General features: G+C 38.2%; 1 protein-coding gene across 1 annotated transcript in view; it reads right to left on the minus strand.

Annotated features, from left to right (window-relative positions):
* Positions 1-2,075, minus strand: part of COL9A3 (collagen type IX alpha 3 chain) — a 53,807-nt gene extending 51,732 nt beyond the window's left edge. Inside the window, exons 1-2 of the mRNA XM_027852666.1 lie at positions 1,873-2,075; positions 364-432 (exon numbers count right to left, since the gene is read on the minus strand). Coding sequence (XP_027708467.1) covers positions 364-432; positions 1,873-1,938 — 135 coding nt within the window. The 5' untranslated portion in view covers positions 1,939-2,075. The remainder of the gene's footprint in view (positions 1-363; positions 433-1,872) is intronic.
* Between the last annotated feature and the right edge of the window lie 13,163 nt (positions 2,076-15,238).

A 15,238-nucleotide genomic window follows, 5' to 3' on the forward strand; every position in this document is an offset into this window, starting at 1 on the left:
GACTTTTCACTCACATTCTTCACTCAACTCCAAGAATACTCATATCTCCACACCCAGAGAAAGAACTATGGAGTCTGAATGCCGATGGAAGCATTGTATTTGCTCTCCTGTTCCTTTGTTGTTTTGTTTTATTGCTTCATCCTCATGGTTCCTCCCATTAGTTCTAATTGTTCTTTACATCACAACTAATGGGAAAATATGCTTAACATGAATGTATATGTAGAACCCATATCAGATAGTACGCTGTCTTGGGAGGGGGAAAAGAAGTGGGAGGGGGAGAAAATTTAAAACTCAAAATCTTATGGAAGTGAATGTTGAATACCAAAAATAAATTAATTGTTTAAAAAAAAAAAGAATACTCACATCTATGCCATCTTTTCCAGGAGGTCCAGGAGGTCCTTGAGGTCCAGCAGGGCCCCGGGGTCCCATTTTCTGATAGGAAAAACAGAAATATGGCATCAAGTAAAGGTCCCTCAAAGATAGATAATTCCCTGCCTCATTCCACTCATGGTCCAGCATGGTGGTCAGTCAGTCAGCCAACTAGTATTTATTAAGCTCCTACTGTATGACAGGCACTATGTTAAGTGCTAGGGATACAAAGAAAAGCAAAGAACAGTCCCTACTCTCTAGGAGCTCATGGTCTAATAGAGGACACAACATGTAAGAAACTAAGTACCAACAAGATATACTACAGGATAAATGGGGGAGTCTCAGAAGGAAGGTACTAAGATTAAGTAAACTGGGAAAGGCTCTTATAGAAGGGGAAATTTTAGCTGAGACTCAAAGGAAGCTAGGGAAGCTATTAGGCAAGGAAGCAGGAAAACTTTGGGGGCTGAGAGAATTCTCCATCTCAGGGAATTGATGAGACTTGGAGCTAAGATAACTTTCCCCTTCCCAGAGCAAGCTCCTTTATCAGCCCTGCTAGGTAAACAAAGTCATCTAAAAGGATGATGGTTCAGCCCAAGCCTATGGCTGGCCCCCTAAGACCACCTAAACTCCCAGCAGAAGTAGGCTGGTAGTTGTTGATATCCAAGGTGGGGGATGTCTAGAGGGCTGCACAATGCCGTCTGTGTGCCCTGAAAGAGGCCTTTCTGTCAAAGTGCCTGAGGTGTGGGATTTTTTATTTTCATGCTTTTGGTAAGAAAGAGTCTGTACTGTGGCATGGGCTCCATGGGGAACCTGGTCCAGCGAAACAGTCTTGGGAACAAAAGTCTCATTGTAAGCCTTGCCTGGGGAGCTAGGGCTCTGCTCTAGGGGGTTTCTCTAAGAAGCGGAGACAAAGAGACGCCTGGCAGAGGGATTCTGTCAGACACCAGGGACTCCCAGGTGACACACGAATTAGAGCCCTTCCTGAATGAGGTGGGTATTCTTGAGCAAGGGTAGGAAGGGGGAGTTTCTTACATACTTACTGGGATCTCCACTGAAAAGAGAAGAAAAGATTTTGGTGTTTCCTTTAAATGCTTCTACTTAGGGTGAATAAAGTAACGTGCTTAAGCTTATGCTGTTTTGGCAGAGAAAGAGAGAGAGGGAGAAAGAGAGAGAGAGGGAGAGAGTTTTAATTCCACTAGTTTTGTTCCTGCAAATGGGTGTGTTGGCTCTAAAAATGTCACCCACCCCCTCTTCCCACAAGACAGATAGTAGTGGCCTTTAGATTGCAGAATGCAGCTATCCATCCATTCATCCATCCTTCCCTCCCTACCCCAGATAAGGTTTCCAATTCTCTCTTGAATTCTTGCTCTTTCATCCTGAACAAATGAAAACTGGAACCACCTACTTATTAACCCCTACCTTTACAATTAAGAGGAAAAGCAATCTATGCCCACGTTAGTTCTTTCTTTGCTTTGACCTCAAAGTAGACAAAAGAATACTTACCTGAGCGAAGGAGGTAGCTACAAGTTGACTAAGAAAAAGCAGCACCAAGACAGAGGTTGCAGCCATGGCTCCTGCAGAGTTAAGCTGCTGCTGGCTGCCTCCTTTCCTGGTTTCCAGAAGGCTTCTCTCCTTCACCTTTCAGCGCCTGCTTGCGCCAGCCAGTCCCTTCAGTGTCCGATAACCAACTAGAAGCTCATAGCCAAGGACAGTCCTGCTGGAGAGTGGAGGCCAGGTTACTGAGGGGGCGGGATGGGGAAAACAGGGGGCTGGCCAATTTAGTGAGTGACACTGGGCTCTGAAAGGATACCCTTTCACACCCTTTTACACAAGCACCACATTCAAAGACCCAACAGGGCCTTTCAGAGCAAAGGGTGGGTCTTCTCCATGTAGAGACTGAAGATCAGGAGTGTAAAAATAACCAAACTAAGTAACTATTGAAAAAATGCCCATGGGGTCCTGAATGGAAGTTGGGAAGTTACAAAAAAATAAAGTCAAGATGATTTTTTCCCCCTTTTCTGCCAGTCCCAGATAATGCACTCTTCAGTTTACATCCTCAGCAAACATTCTCTTAATCAGAAATTCAGTTCCTTAAATAAAGAGCCCCTTCATCACAGCACTACTTCAAGGGCCATCACTACTGAAATATAAGGGAAAGCTCCCCAGGAGAGCCAGGTAATTCCCTTGATATGACCCAGAATAGCGGTATGACCTAGAGCTCTACCAAATCTCAGGATCTTCGGTGGTGGTAGAGGGGCAGTGATAAAATTCAGACCTAGGAACATAAAGGTTCTTGATCTACTTCTTCATTTTTTTATTCTGAATGTAATATGCACCCACAAAAAAGAGACACTATTTCCAGGTACAAAGAAAAGAGGATTATGTGTAAAATCATGAATTTCTATTATGTGCAACTTACTTTTTTTTTATTTTTTAGGCAATTGCGGTTAAGTGACTTGCCCAGGGTCACACAGCTAGTAAGTGTCAAGTGCTTGGTCTGAGGCCGAATTTGAACTCAGGTCCTCTTGACTTCAGCGCCAGTGCTCTATCCACTGCGCCACCTAGCTGCCCTGCAACTTACTTTAAAAATATATAATATATATATAATAAATTTAACATGTTATTGTCAAAGCTGTCTTGTTTGTCTGTGCTTCCCTCTAAATTTCCTTCTGTTCCTTTTTTTTTTTTGACAACATAGGGAATATTCTCCCATAGCTGTTTATTGGAATAGGAATATATTTTAAATCAGTATCTAAAAGAAATCAAGTTCCAGTACATGCATAAACTACAAAGTAACAATTTACAAATAGATCAATAGCATCTTAAGAACCAATACACTAATAGAACAAAATGGCTACAAAAGGAAAGTAAAGTTACTCACTAGAGCAATGCCTTCCGTGTGCCCCAGGCTTCATTAGCACCACAAAAGACAAAAGATTAGCCATGAAATATATTAAACTGTGTAGGTACATATATGTTTCAGGCTGACTTTTTTCAATGCCTGACTAACCTTTGGGAATCTCCTATCACCCTTAATGGCTTCACTGCAGTTGACATAGCTTTTTAAATTATTTTAGATTAAGTGCTTACTGTTCTCACTTTTTAAACATGCTTCAATGAGTTCCTTTTATTTCTTTTTTTTTTTTAATTTTTGATACTTTTTAAAAAAATCATCAATTCATGCTTATAATTCTTGTCATGTCCATAAAACCTGGCTATTTATGTTTCAACTCTGTATAAATGTAGTTTTGTTTGGTGTCAGGATGATTTTGGCAAAATCTGTTAAAATGAAAAGAGCTGCCTTTCAAATGAAGTGTCTTGTGCTGCATTTTCTAATCTAGAACTGCTGGCATACAATCATTTCAGTTTTGTAAATCACTACTTTTGCTGATTCTTAGTTTCAGCTTCTTTACTCTGGGTTTACTTAGGGTTTGATTATATTATTCCTTTTGTGATCCTGAATCCTTTAGGAATACTCATCCCCCAAACACAGTTGGGGTGGAGATCAATCCATAAAAAAGCTTTCATCATTTACTATGTGCCATGCACTAAGCTAGGTAATGGGGACACAAAATCAAAACAATACCTATCCTAAAGAAATATATACTCCCCCCCCAAAAAAGAAATATATGCTCCAGTGGAAGAAGCAACATGTCTACTTATAAATACAAGCACAAAAAAATACAAGGTAATTTGGGGTGAGAGGCACTAGCAGTGGGAGGTCAGGTAAGATTTCCCAAGTACAGGAGGTAGTCCCTAAACTGAGCCCAGAAAAAGAGTTCCTCTCCCACCTCTGTACCTTTGTACTGGCTATTCTCATGCCTGGCATGCAGTCCTTACCTCCTTCTCTCAGAATCCTTACTTTCCTTCAAGTGGGTTTCTAGGGATTCTGAGATGCAAAAGGTGGAAAGGGATGGGCCTAGGGGACAGTCTGAGAGAAGACTTGGAGGTTTGGCCTTTAGGTATCTGACCTGGGCTCTAGGCTGGCTTCACTATAGGCAGAATAAGTGACCACATATGCACCAATACTCTTAAGGGTATGTGAGCTCATTACTGTAGCTATTTTTTTCTTTTCTTCTTTTTTTGGTCACACTATTGTTAGTTCTTTCTTCTCTTCCAAATCCTGAACACCCTCACCTAAATTAAAAAAAAAACCACAATTCTTGTAAAAAAAAAGCCTAATTAAGTAAAACATCCATTTGCCACGCCCAAAAAAATGAATTATTTCATTCTGTACTTTGGGTCTATCACCTCTCTGTCAGGCAATGTCTCATCATTAGTCTTCTGGAGTCATGGTTGGCCTGACCCATTTCTGATGGTAAATAAGAGGAAGATCCTAATGCAATGCAAATTACTGAGCATTCATTGTATCATGAGACTCTAGGAATGAATGTTAAACTTAGGCCCTCCAGGTAAGCCTAGCTGTAAATAGCCAATGGGGATTTGCTTATAATAAAACCTACATAATGATAATAAGTCATAGCACAGAGAAGTATTGCCATAATTCAGTTCGGCTTTTTAAAGCAAAACAGAAGATTAAGTCAAATAGAGGCTAGAGGGTAGCAGTCAAAAAGACTCTCATTGTTTCTTTAAAAACTGGGACTTCAAGGCAGTAACCATACATTGTGACATTTTCCCCCCAAAACTCTGTGGTTCACAGGCCAAAGAATGTGAAAGAGCAAGCTCAAGGTATCTATGCGAATGACTTCCCCCAAATATATATATATATATGTATGTATGTATGTATATATTCACAATATGTTATGTTATGTGTATGTAAATGCACATATAAATATATGTATATATAGAGAGAAGAGCTTCTTTTAAAAATTTTTATTTTATTTTTAATTTAAAGAATAAAACAAGTATTTCCATAACATAATATAATAAAAAAGATGATTTGTACATGAAACTACGAATCTATTATGTACAATTTACTATTCCTTTTAAATATATAATAGTTATCATTGTAAATTTTTATCTTCCTTCTCCCTTACCCTAGAAATGGCTACCATTAGATACAAATAGGTATATATGTGTGTGTGTGTGTGTATGTACATATATATGTAAAATTATTCTATACATACTTCTATTTATCAACTTTTTCTCTGAATGCAAATAATGTCTTTCTTCACATGTCCTTTATAATTAATTTGGGTATTTGTAATAGTCAAAATTATTTATTCTCTCAAAGTCATTCTTAAAACAATATTGCTGTTACTATATACAATGTTCTCTTGGTTCTGTTCATTTTGCTCTTCATTATTTTGTGCAAGTCTTTCTATGTTTTTTTTACAAATACAGTTAATAATATTTATTTCTTTTCTTTTTTCTTTTTAATTAATTTATTTTGATTTATCAACAATCACTTCCATATGCTTTTGAGTTTAAAATTTTTCTCCCCCTCCCTCCCCAAGAGGGCACACAATCTGATATAGGTTATATATTTACATTCCTATTAAACGTATTTTCACATTAGTGATGTTGGTAAGGAAGAATTAGAACCAATAGAAGGAACCACCAGAAAGAGAAAACAAAACTCAACAGGAGAAAAAAAAATAGCGAATAGTAGAAAAAAATGGCAAATAGTTACATGTTTTTCTAAGATCATTGAGCTCCTCATTTCTTATAGCATAGTAGTATTCCATCCCAATCATATATCACAACTTGTTCAGTCATTCCCCAGTTGATAGGCACCCCTGCAGTTTCCAGTTCTAAAAATGAATCTCTTCTGAACTCCAATTTCATGTTACCACCTGCATGTTGGACATCTCTACCTGGATGTTCCACAAACATCTTAAGCTCAACATGTCTAAAGTAGAACTCATATTTTCCCAAAAATCCATTGTTTTTTCAAACAACTCCATTCCTGAGAGTGCCATCATTCTTCCAGTGATCCAGGTTCAAAACCTCAAAGTTATCTTTGCCTCTTCCCTCTCCCTCAACCCTCATATCCAATCTTTGTGGTACACACAATCTGTGTGCACCAATTCCATAACATCCCTCAAATCTATCATTTCTATTCCATTTTCACAATTTCTACTTTGCTTCATGTCCTCATTGACTCTTGACTAGACTACTGCAATAACTTCCTAATTGAGTCTCTCCCTCTGTCCATTTTCCATACAGTTGCAAAAGCTTCCCAGAAGCAAATCAGATTATGACTTCCCTCTACTCAAAAATTTCCAATGGTTCCCTATTTCCTCTAGGAAAAATGATAAAAGGCCCCCCCCACAATCAGGTTCCCATCTACTTTTACAGTCATTTCATGTAAAACACTTGACATTCCAGCAAACTGAATTAGAATATATTTCTCAGGAACAACATTCATCTGTCACCTGCTTGTCTTTGTACAAGTTGTTCTAAATATCAAAACACAGCTCCTACACAAGGTTTTTCCTGATGACCAGTTATTAGTGCTTGCTCCCCAATGAAATTACTTTGTTACTTTATACATCTTTTTTATTTATTTGTGCAATACTATTTCTCCCCAATACTCATTCATTCAACAAACATTAAATACCCACTCTGTGTCAGACACTTTTAGGATTTGGGGATTAAAAGACAAAAAACCGAATAGTTCTTGCCCTGGAAAAGCTTACATCTGATGTGGGGGGGGAGGGAGAATATATATGCTTAGGATCAAATACAAAATATTAAACAAAGTAGATACAAAGTAAATTTGGGAGCAGGATAGTAATAATTGTGGGGGTGGGGAAGCAATCAGGATAGACTTTGTATAGGAAGTGGCTCTTGAGTTAAGCCTTTTTTTTAAAAATTATTTTTAATTTATGGAATAAAATAAGCATTGCCATATTGGCAATATTTATTTTTTTGCCTTTTTTTTCTCCTCCTCTGCCACCACAGAGATGGCTACCATTAGGCACAGATAGATGTATATGTAAAATTATTCTATACATACTTCTATTTATCAGTTCTTTCTCTGGATGTAGATAGTGTCTTTCTTCCTATGTCCTTTATTGTTAATTTGGGTATTTATACTAGTCAAAATAACTTTATTGCTCAAAGTCATTCTTAAAACAATATTGCTGTTACTATGTACAGTGTTCTCTTGATTCTGCTCATTTTGCTCTTCATTATTTAATGCAAGTTTTTCCATTCTAAAATCATCTCATTATTTCTTATAGCACAGCAGTATTCCATCATAATCATATACCACAACTTGTTCAGCCATTCCCCAATTGATGGGCATCCCTGCAATTTCCAGTTCCTTGCCACTAGAAAGAAAGCTGCTATAAACATTTTAGAACATACAAGTTCTTCTCCTTTTTGACTAATTATCTTTGGAAACAGACCTAGTAGTGGCATTGCTGGGTCAAAAGGTATAGGTAGTTTAATAACTCTTTGGGCATAATTCCAGATTGTTCTCCAAAATAGTTGGGTCAGTTCACAATTCCACCAACAATGAATTAGTGCCCCAATTCTTCCACATCCCTTGGATTAAGCTTTGAAGAAAGTTAGACCTTCTGCCAGGTGGAAGAGGAAGGAGTGCAAAGATACTCAGGAGGTATATGAAATGTCAGGTATAAGGAAAAGGAAGGAAGATAATTTGGATAGAATGCAGAATTCATAGAGAGTAATATGACAGAAGAGTTTTACAAGCTAGATAGAGGTATTCATATTTTATTCTAGAGACTAGAAAGAGCCACTGCAACTTCCTGAGCAGGGGAGTGATATGGTCAGAACTGTGCTTTAGGAATATCAACATGGAAATCAGGTTAGGGGTACATTGGAGAGGAGAGACTGGAGTCAGAGAGGCTGATCAGGAGGTTATTTCAATAGTCCAGACAATACATGAAGACTGAAATTAGGATGGTGGCCAGGAGTGGAGAGGAGATAGATGCAAGATATTCTGAAGGTAGAATTGAGAAAACTTGCCAACTAAATAGATATAGGGGTTGGGAAGAGAGAGAGGGAAGAATTAAAGATGGCTTGGAGATCTCTCTCTCTCTCTCTGTCCCTATCTGTCATATATATATATACATACATATATATATATATATATATATGCCATTTGAAACCGAAGGAAGGTGATATACTGATATACAAAATATACTATAGAGAAGAAAAAGAGGACACAAGGCAGAACCTTGATATAAGGGATAAGTTATGGATGGTTTACCCAGCACATTAGATGGGAAAGGGTGGCCAGACAGAAGAAATGTGAGAGAACACTGTCACAAACCTAGGAAAACAATCTCCAAGAGAAGGCAGTAGTCAACAGTGATAGATGCTGCAAAGAGGTTAAGAAGAATGAAGATTAAAAAAAAAAAGGTCATTGGCTTTGACAACTAATAGATCATTTGGTCATTTTGGAGAGAGCAGGTTCAGTTGGGTAATGTCAGAAGCTAGGCTGAAAAAATTTAAGCACTGATTTATGGCCAAAAGGCAATCAAACTGTGCATACTTTTTGATCCAGCAATGCCAATATTAGGTCTGTATCGCAAAGAGATTAAAATAAGGGGGTGCGGTGGGGAAGCGAAAGACCTACTTATACAAAAATATTTATAGCAGCACTTTTTGTGGTGGCAAAAAATAGGAAATTGAGGGGATGCACATCAATTGAGGAATAGCTGAACAAGTTGTGGAATATGATTGTGATGGGATACTACTATACTATAAGAAATGATGAGCAGGTATATTTTAGAAAAACCTGGAAAGATTTACATGAACAGATGCAAAGTGAAATGTGAAGAACCAGGAGAACATTGTACACAGTAACAGCAACATTGTATGATGATCAACTATGAATAACTTAGCTGTTCATAGCAATATAATGATCCAAGACAATTTCAAAATATTCCTGAGGAAAAATGGAATATCCAGAGAAAGTGCCAATGGAGTCTGAATGCAAATCAAAGTATACTATTTTTCACTTTATTTTTTTGTGTTATTTCCCCCACCCCATTTTGGTCTGTTTCTTCTTTCACAATATGACTAATATGGAAATATGTTTTACATGACCACATATATAACCTATATCAAATTGCTTACTGTCTTAGGGAGTGGGGAAGTGAAGCATGAAGGGAGAAAATTTGGAACTTAAAATTTTTAAGTGAATGCTAAAATTTGTCTTTATGTGTAATTAGAAAAAACAAAATACTATAAAAAAATTTTAAAAGGAGGAGGTTAAGAAGTGAATAAGAGAAAGTGAAAACAGTTTTTCCTAAGAGACTGGCTAGGAAAGGAAAGAAAGATATACAGTGGACTTTAAGGGGACAGAGGGATTGAGTGAAGGTTTAAGAATCTGGGCATATTTGTAAGCAGTAGAGAATGAGCCAAGGGACTAAAAAAATTAAAATGGGGGAGGGGAGATTGAATGGGTCAATCTCTTGGGGATAGGAGATGGGATTAAGTCTCCAAGTAGGTAATTTGTGTTGACATTTATAGAGAAATAGAGAATAAATTTATAGATATATATCCATATACAAATACATAGATAAAATATAGATATTTTCTATCTAAATATATTTTCTATCTATCTATCTATCTATCTATAAAGAGAATTTATAGAGAAAAGAGAAAGAGCCACCTCTTTCTCCAAGACTGGAGCAAAGGAGAGATAGAGTGAAGTATAATGTAGAGGTTATTTGAAATGTAGAGTTGGGAGGGGAGAGAAGAAGCTATCTATGGATGACCTTAATTTTTTCAGTGAAGTGAAGTATGAGGCATGACCCCTTGCTAAGTGGGAGGGATAAGGGCGACTCAAGGAAAGAAGAAGAGTTGCTGTTGTTTGTTGTTCTTTCATGTCTGATTCTTTGTGGCCCCATTTGGGGTTTTCTTGGTAAAGATACTGGAGTGGTTTGCCATTTCCTTCTTTATTTTATATTTTTAATTTAAGTTAATTTTAAAGTCTGTTGTATATCTCTCTTCCCTTTCATAGTCAGTTTCTCAGGAAAAACTGTTTTCACTTTCTCTTATTCATTTACTTTTATGGAATAAAACAAACATTTCCATAATACAGTATAATAAAAAAAGATGATTGCACACAAAATTGCAAATCTACTATATACAACTTGCTATTCTTTTAAAATATATAATAAAATTATCATGCAAATTTCTTTTTTTTTCCTTTTTTCTCTTCCCTCTCCCCACCCCTCCCTAGAGATGGCTACATTAGACACAAATAGGTATACATATACATATATATGTATATATATACATATATACATCATTATTCTATACATCTATTTATCAATTCTTTCTCTGAATGCAGATAGCATCTTTCTTCATATGTCCTTTATAGTTAATGTTGTTATTTATAATAGTCAAAACGCAGTTTTTCAATGAAGAAATCAAAACAATTTATGGTCATATGAAAAAATGTTCTAAGTCATTATTGATTGGAGAGATGCAAATTAAAACAACCTTGAGATATCATTTTATACCTACCAGATTGGCTGAAATGATTGAGGGGGAAAGCGACATTTAGAAACATTGTATTAATTTTACAGATGAGAAAACTGAGGCCAACAGGGTTAAGTGACTTGACCAGGGTCACACAGCTAATAAGTGTCTAAGGCTGGACTTGAATTCAGGAAGATGAGTCTTCCTGACTCCAGGCCCAGCACTCTTTTCATCACACCTGTCCCTAACAGTTGCTGAGAGAAATGGAACAGAGTCAATGAGGGTCAAGTAAAGGACAGAAGTCACATAACACAAACTTATGGTGGATCCGGTCAGCCCAGTTGTGTGACTTCTTCTATTGGACATTAGCATCTTGCAGGTAGAGATGGTGGGACTTATCTAGGGTTGGGTTCTGGAAAGGGACAAGCATAGATAGGACAAAGATTCAATTAAATAAGTGTTTAGGTGCCTACTATGTTCTAGGAACTGTGTTAAGTGCCAGGGATATAAGTAAGAAAAAGAGAGACAGCCTCTGCCCTCAAAGAGCTTACTATCTAATGGAAGAAGACAAAAAAAAAAAAGGAAGCTGAAAAGGGGGAGAGACCAGAGGGTACCAGGTGAAAGGAGTTTTGTGGAGTTTGTGTTTTGTGGAGTTGAAACTGAGAAGAGCTGTTGATGGAAAGTGGAGTTACCTGGAAAGTACTGACCTCTTGATGTTGTTGTCATTCCTTCATTCTGGAAGAGGACATCAAGAAGGTGATGCTTGACTTGTGAATGAATTGGATATAACTGAGTCAGAGCTTTGCAAAAACATCAGTCTCACTCACTCCTCTAGAGTCATGGAAGTCCAGTGGCAAAACAAAGGTCAAGAAGACTGGTGATGGCTTAGTCCTCTAAAGGAAGGCTTTGGGAGATCAGTGCTCCACCCTTCAGCCCTCCAATCAGAAGTGTTGAGGAAGTGTTGGTGCATATCTGTTTGCAGATGATTGTGCACTCAATGCAGTCTCTGAAGCTGAGATGCAAGAAAGTATGGATCCATTCTCTGCTGCTTGTGCTGTTTTTGGTCTAACAATTAACACCAAGAAAACACAGATGCTCCATCAGCCACCACCACTTCATCCATACGTGGAACCATTGGTTACAGCAAATGGAGAAGTTTTGAATGCTGTGGATGAGTTCACTTACCTTGGTAGTTAGTGTACTTTCCAAGGATGTACACATTGAAAATGAGGTTGAGGCATGCACTGCCAGAGCTAGCTCAGTGTTTGGGAGGGTCCGAAGGAAAAGTGTGGGAGAGAAGAGGTATTAGACTGACTACCAAACTGAAGTCTACAGAGACATTGTGATGACCTCTTTGTTTTATGCTTGTGAAACTTGGACAGTCTAGTAGCACTATGCCAGGTAACTGAATGGCTTCCATTTGAATTGTCTCAGGAAGAATTCTGAAGATCACCTGGCAGAATAAGATACCAGACACTGAGGTCCTTTCTTGAACTAAACTGCCAGGCATTCAAACTCTTCAAAGTCTGCTCCAATGGGCTGGCCACATTGTTCAAATGCAAAACGAATGCTTGCCAAAAAGACTATTTTATGGAGAGCTCATACAGGGCAAGCATTCACATGGTTGTCAGAAGAAGCAATACAAGGACACTTTCAAGTTCTCTCTTAAGAATTTTGAAATTGATTGTGTGACATGGGAGAGACTGGCATAGGACTGCTCAGCATGGCGTGCCCACATCAGAAAAGGTACTGTGCTCTATGAGCAAAGTAGACTTGAAATAGCACAAGAGAAATGCAAAATATACAAACTTAGAGAATCCACCCCAAAGGTTCACATGGACTATTTGTGTGGTGGAACATTCAGAGCTTATACTGGTCTGATCAGCCACAGTTGGACGCACTAAAACTTGACTCTAGCACAGTGATGTAATTGTGGTCCTCTTCTAAAACAAAGGACAACAGCCTCCAATTAGAGGGGAGAGGCAACTGAGGGAGTTGAGAAGGCGTTGAGTATCAATAACTGATAAGTCAAGGAACTCAAGGGCAAAGGACAGCATAAAGTTAGACTGGCTAATTTTATGATCTGGCAGCAGCTAGGTGGTAGAGTGGATAGAGTACTGGACCTGGAGTCAGAAAGACTCCTTCCTGAGCTCAAAGTGTCCTGGCCTGACACTTACTAGTTGTGTGACCCTGAGCAAGTCACTTAACCCTGTTTGCCTCAGTTTCCTCATCTGTAAAATGAGCCGGAGAAGGAAATGCAAATTACTCTAGTCTCTTTCCTCAGAGAGTGGGACATGGTTGAAAAATGACTAAACAGCAAAAACTTTGTGATCAAGACTGAAAGGTGATGATTTGGGAACTCATGAAAAGGTGGAGTTTGGGGAGATTATAACAATGGTGGATGACATGTTTAGGAAGGAATAGGCATATGGAGAAATGAACAGATAGGAGGTTGTGATCAGAAATAGGAATTTCAAAATTATTGGTAGCAGAGGCAGAACTTTTGAGTAAAACATAAAATTTTGAGGGTAGATTGTTTTATTGTCTTTGTATTCCCAGAACCTAGCATGGTACCTTATGTATAGTAGGCACTGAATGTTTTTACATTGAATTTTGCTGAGTTAAAGGCAGAATAATAATATTATAGCTAGCATTTATGTAGCACTTTTAAGGTTTACAGAATGCTTTCCTCATTTTATCTTCACAACCCTTTGAGGAAGGTACTATTATTATTCCCATTTTACAGATGAGGAAATGAGGCAAATAGCAGTTAAGTGACTTGCCCAGGGTCACTAGCTAGTGTCTAAGGCAGGATTCACACTCAGGCTTTCCTGATTCCAAATCCAGTGTTCTATCTATTGAACCACTTGGAATTGCCTTCCTTCCCAAAAGACATCACTCTACTGAGCCCTGAAGTTTGATTCGCCCCTAGCCTACCAGCAAGGTCTCACAATGAGCTCTCAAAATTTCCACAAATGAATTACTCACTTATGATGACTGGGCCCCTTCAAACACTTATCTATGTAATGAACTGCAGTCCAACGGACAGGTGAATGGGATGAATGTACTGTTCTGACCTCATATACCTCTACCTCAGGGTACATTTACTTTTTTCCCAAAATCAAATATTTGTTGTTTAGTCATTTTTCAATTGCATCAGACTCTACATGACTCCATGGACTTTTTTTGGCAAAGGTACTAGAGTGGTTTGTTGTTTTCTTCTCCAGTTCATTTTACAGTTGAGAAAACTGAGGCAAACAGGGTGAAGTGACTTGCCCAGGGTCACACAGCTAGTAAGTGTCTGAGGCTGGTCTTGAACTTGGGAGGAGTCTTCCTGACTCCAGGCACTCTATACACTGTGTCACCTAGCTGCCCAAATCAAATATAGCAGTGTCAATTTTGATGATCACCTATTATTAAATCAGCTTCTCTGCTACTTCATTCTGCATAGTGTATCCAGGTCCAGGGTACCCTACAGCAGCCTCTTTCAACTTTAAACAGAATCTAAATCTAAATAAAATACTGGACTTGTCTGGAAGGGCCTGGGTTTAAATCCTACCTTTGGTACTTGATAACTGTGTAGCCATCACAGTCACTTAACTTTCCCATCCATAAAATAGGGATAATACAAGTAAAATCAATCTCAAAGAGTTGTCCTGAGGCTCAAATATATTCTTTGTGATGGGGTTAGACAACTATCTAGAACCACTACCATATACATTTTATTAAATCCCCAAGTTTTACTTTGCAGATAAAGAGCTACTATTTCTATAGTGTTTGCAAATAATTTTATAAGTATCTCAATTAAAAAAAAAAACAAACTCTCACAATAACCTTGAGAGGTAGGTGCTATTATTATCCTCATTTTATGGAGGGCAGAGGTTGAATGAATTGCCTATAGTCACCCAGGACAGCTAGGTGGTGCAATAGAGTGCTGGGCCTGGAGTCAGGAAGATCCAAATTCAAATCTGTCCTTAGACACTTAGTGGCTATATGATCCTGGTCAAGTCACTTAACCCCTATTTGCTTCAGTTCCTCATCTGTAAAAGGAGGGCACACTGGAGAAGAAAATACCAAATCACTCCAGTATCTTTGCCAAAAAAGGGCTATGAAGAAAAAAGTCGATGTGGTCAAGTAGAGTTGGACATGACTGAATAACAACAATGACCTCTTTCAGGTATTGTGGCTTAGTTGATCAAGTTTGGACTTGGGAATCAGAAACACCTGGCTACGTGAGCTTAGCTAGTCAACATCTTCAGGTCTTTTTTTCTTACCTGTAAAATGATAAGAACACCTGTGTGGGAAGCATCAAATAATATAGGTAAAGAGCTTTGCAAAGTGTGCTCTCTGCATATTTACATACAGATGTGAACAGAAACACTCACATATAATCTTACGGTTCAAACTTTGGTGGTATGGGGAACTCTCACTGCAGCTAAGTAATTGTTCTGTAAGTCTGGGAGTGGTTGGGAGTGATTAGGTTAAGTTTGACTTGAACCCA

Source organism: Vombatus ursinus, unplaced genomic scaffold (assembly GCF_900497805.2).
Source record: "Vombatus ursinus unplaced genomic scaffold, bare-nosed wombat genome assembly UNPS02000580.1, whole genome shotgun sequence".
NCBI classification, from domain to species: Eukaryota; Metazoa; Chordata; class Mammalia; order Diprotodontia; family Vombatidae; genus Vombatus; species Vombatus ursinus.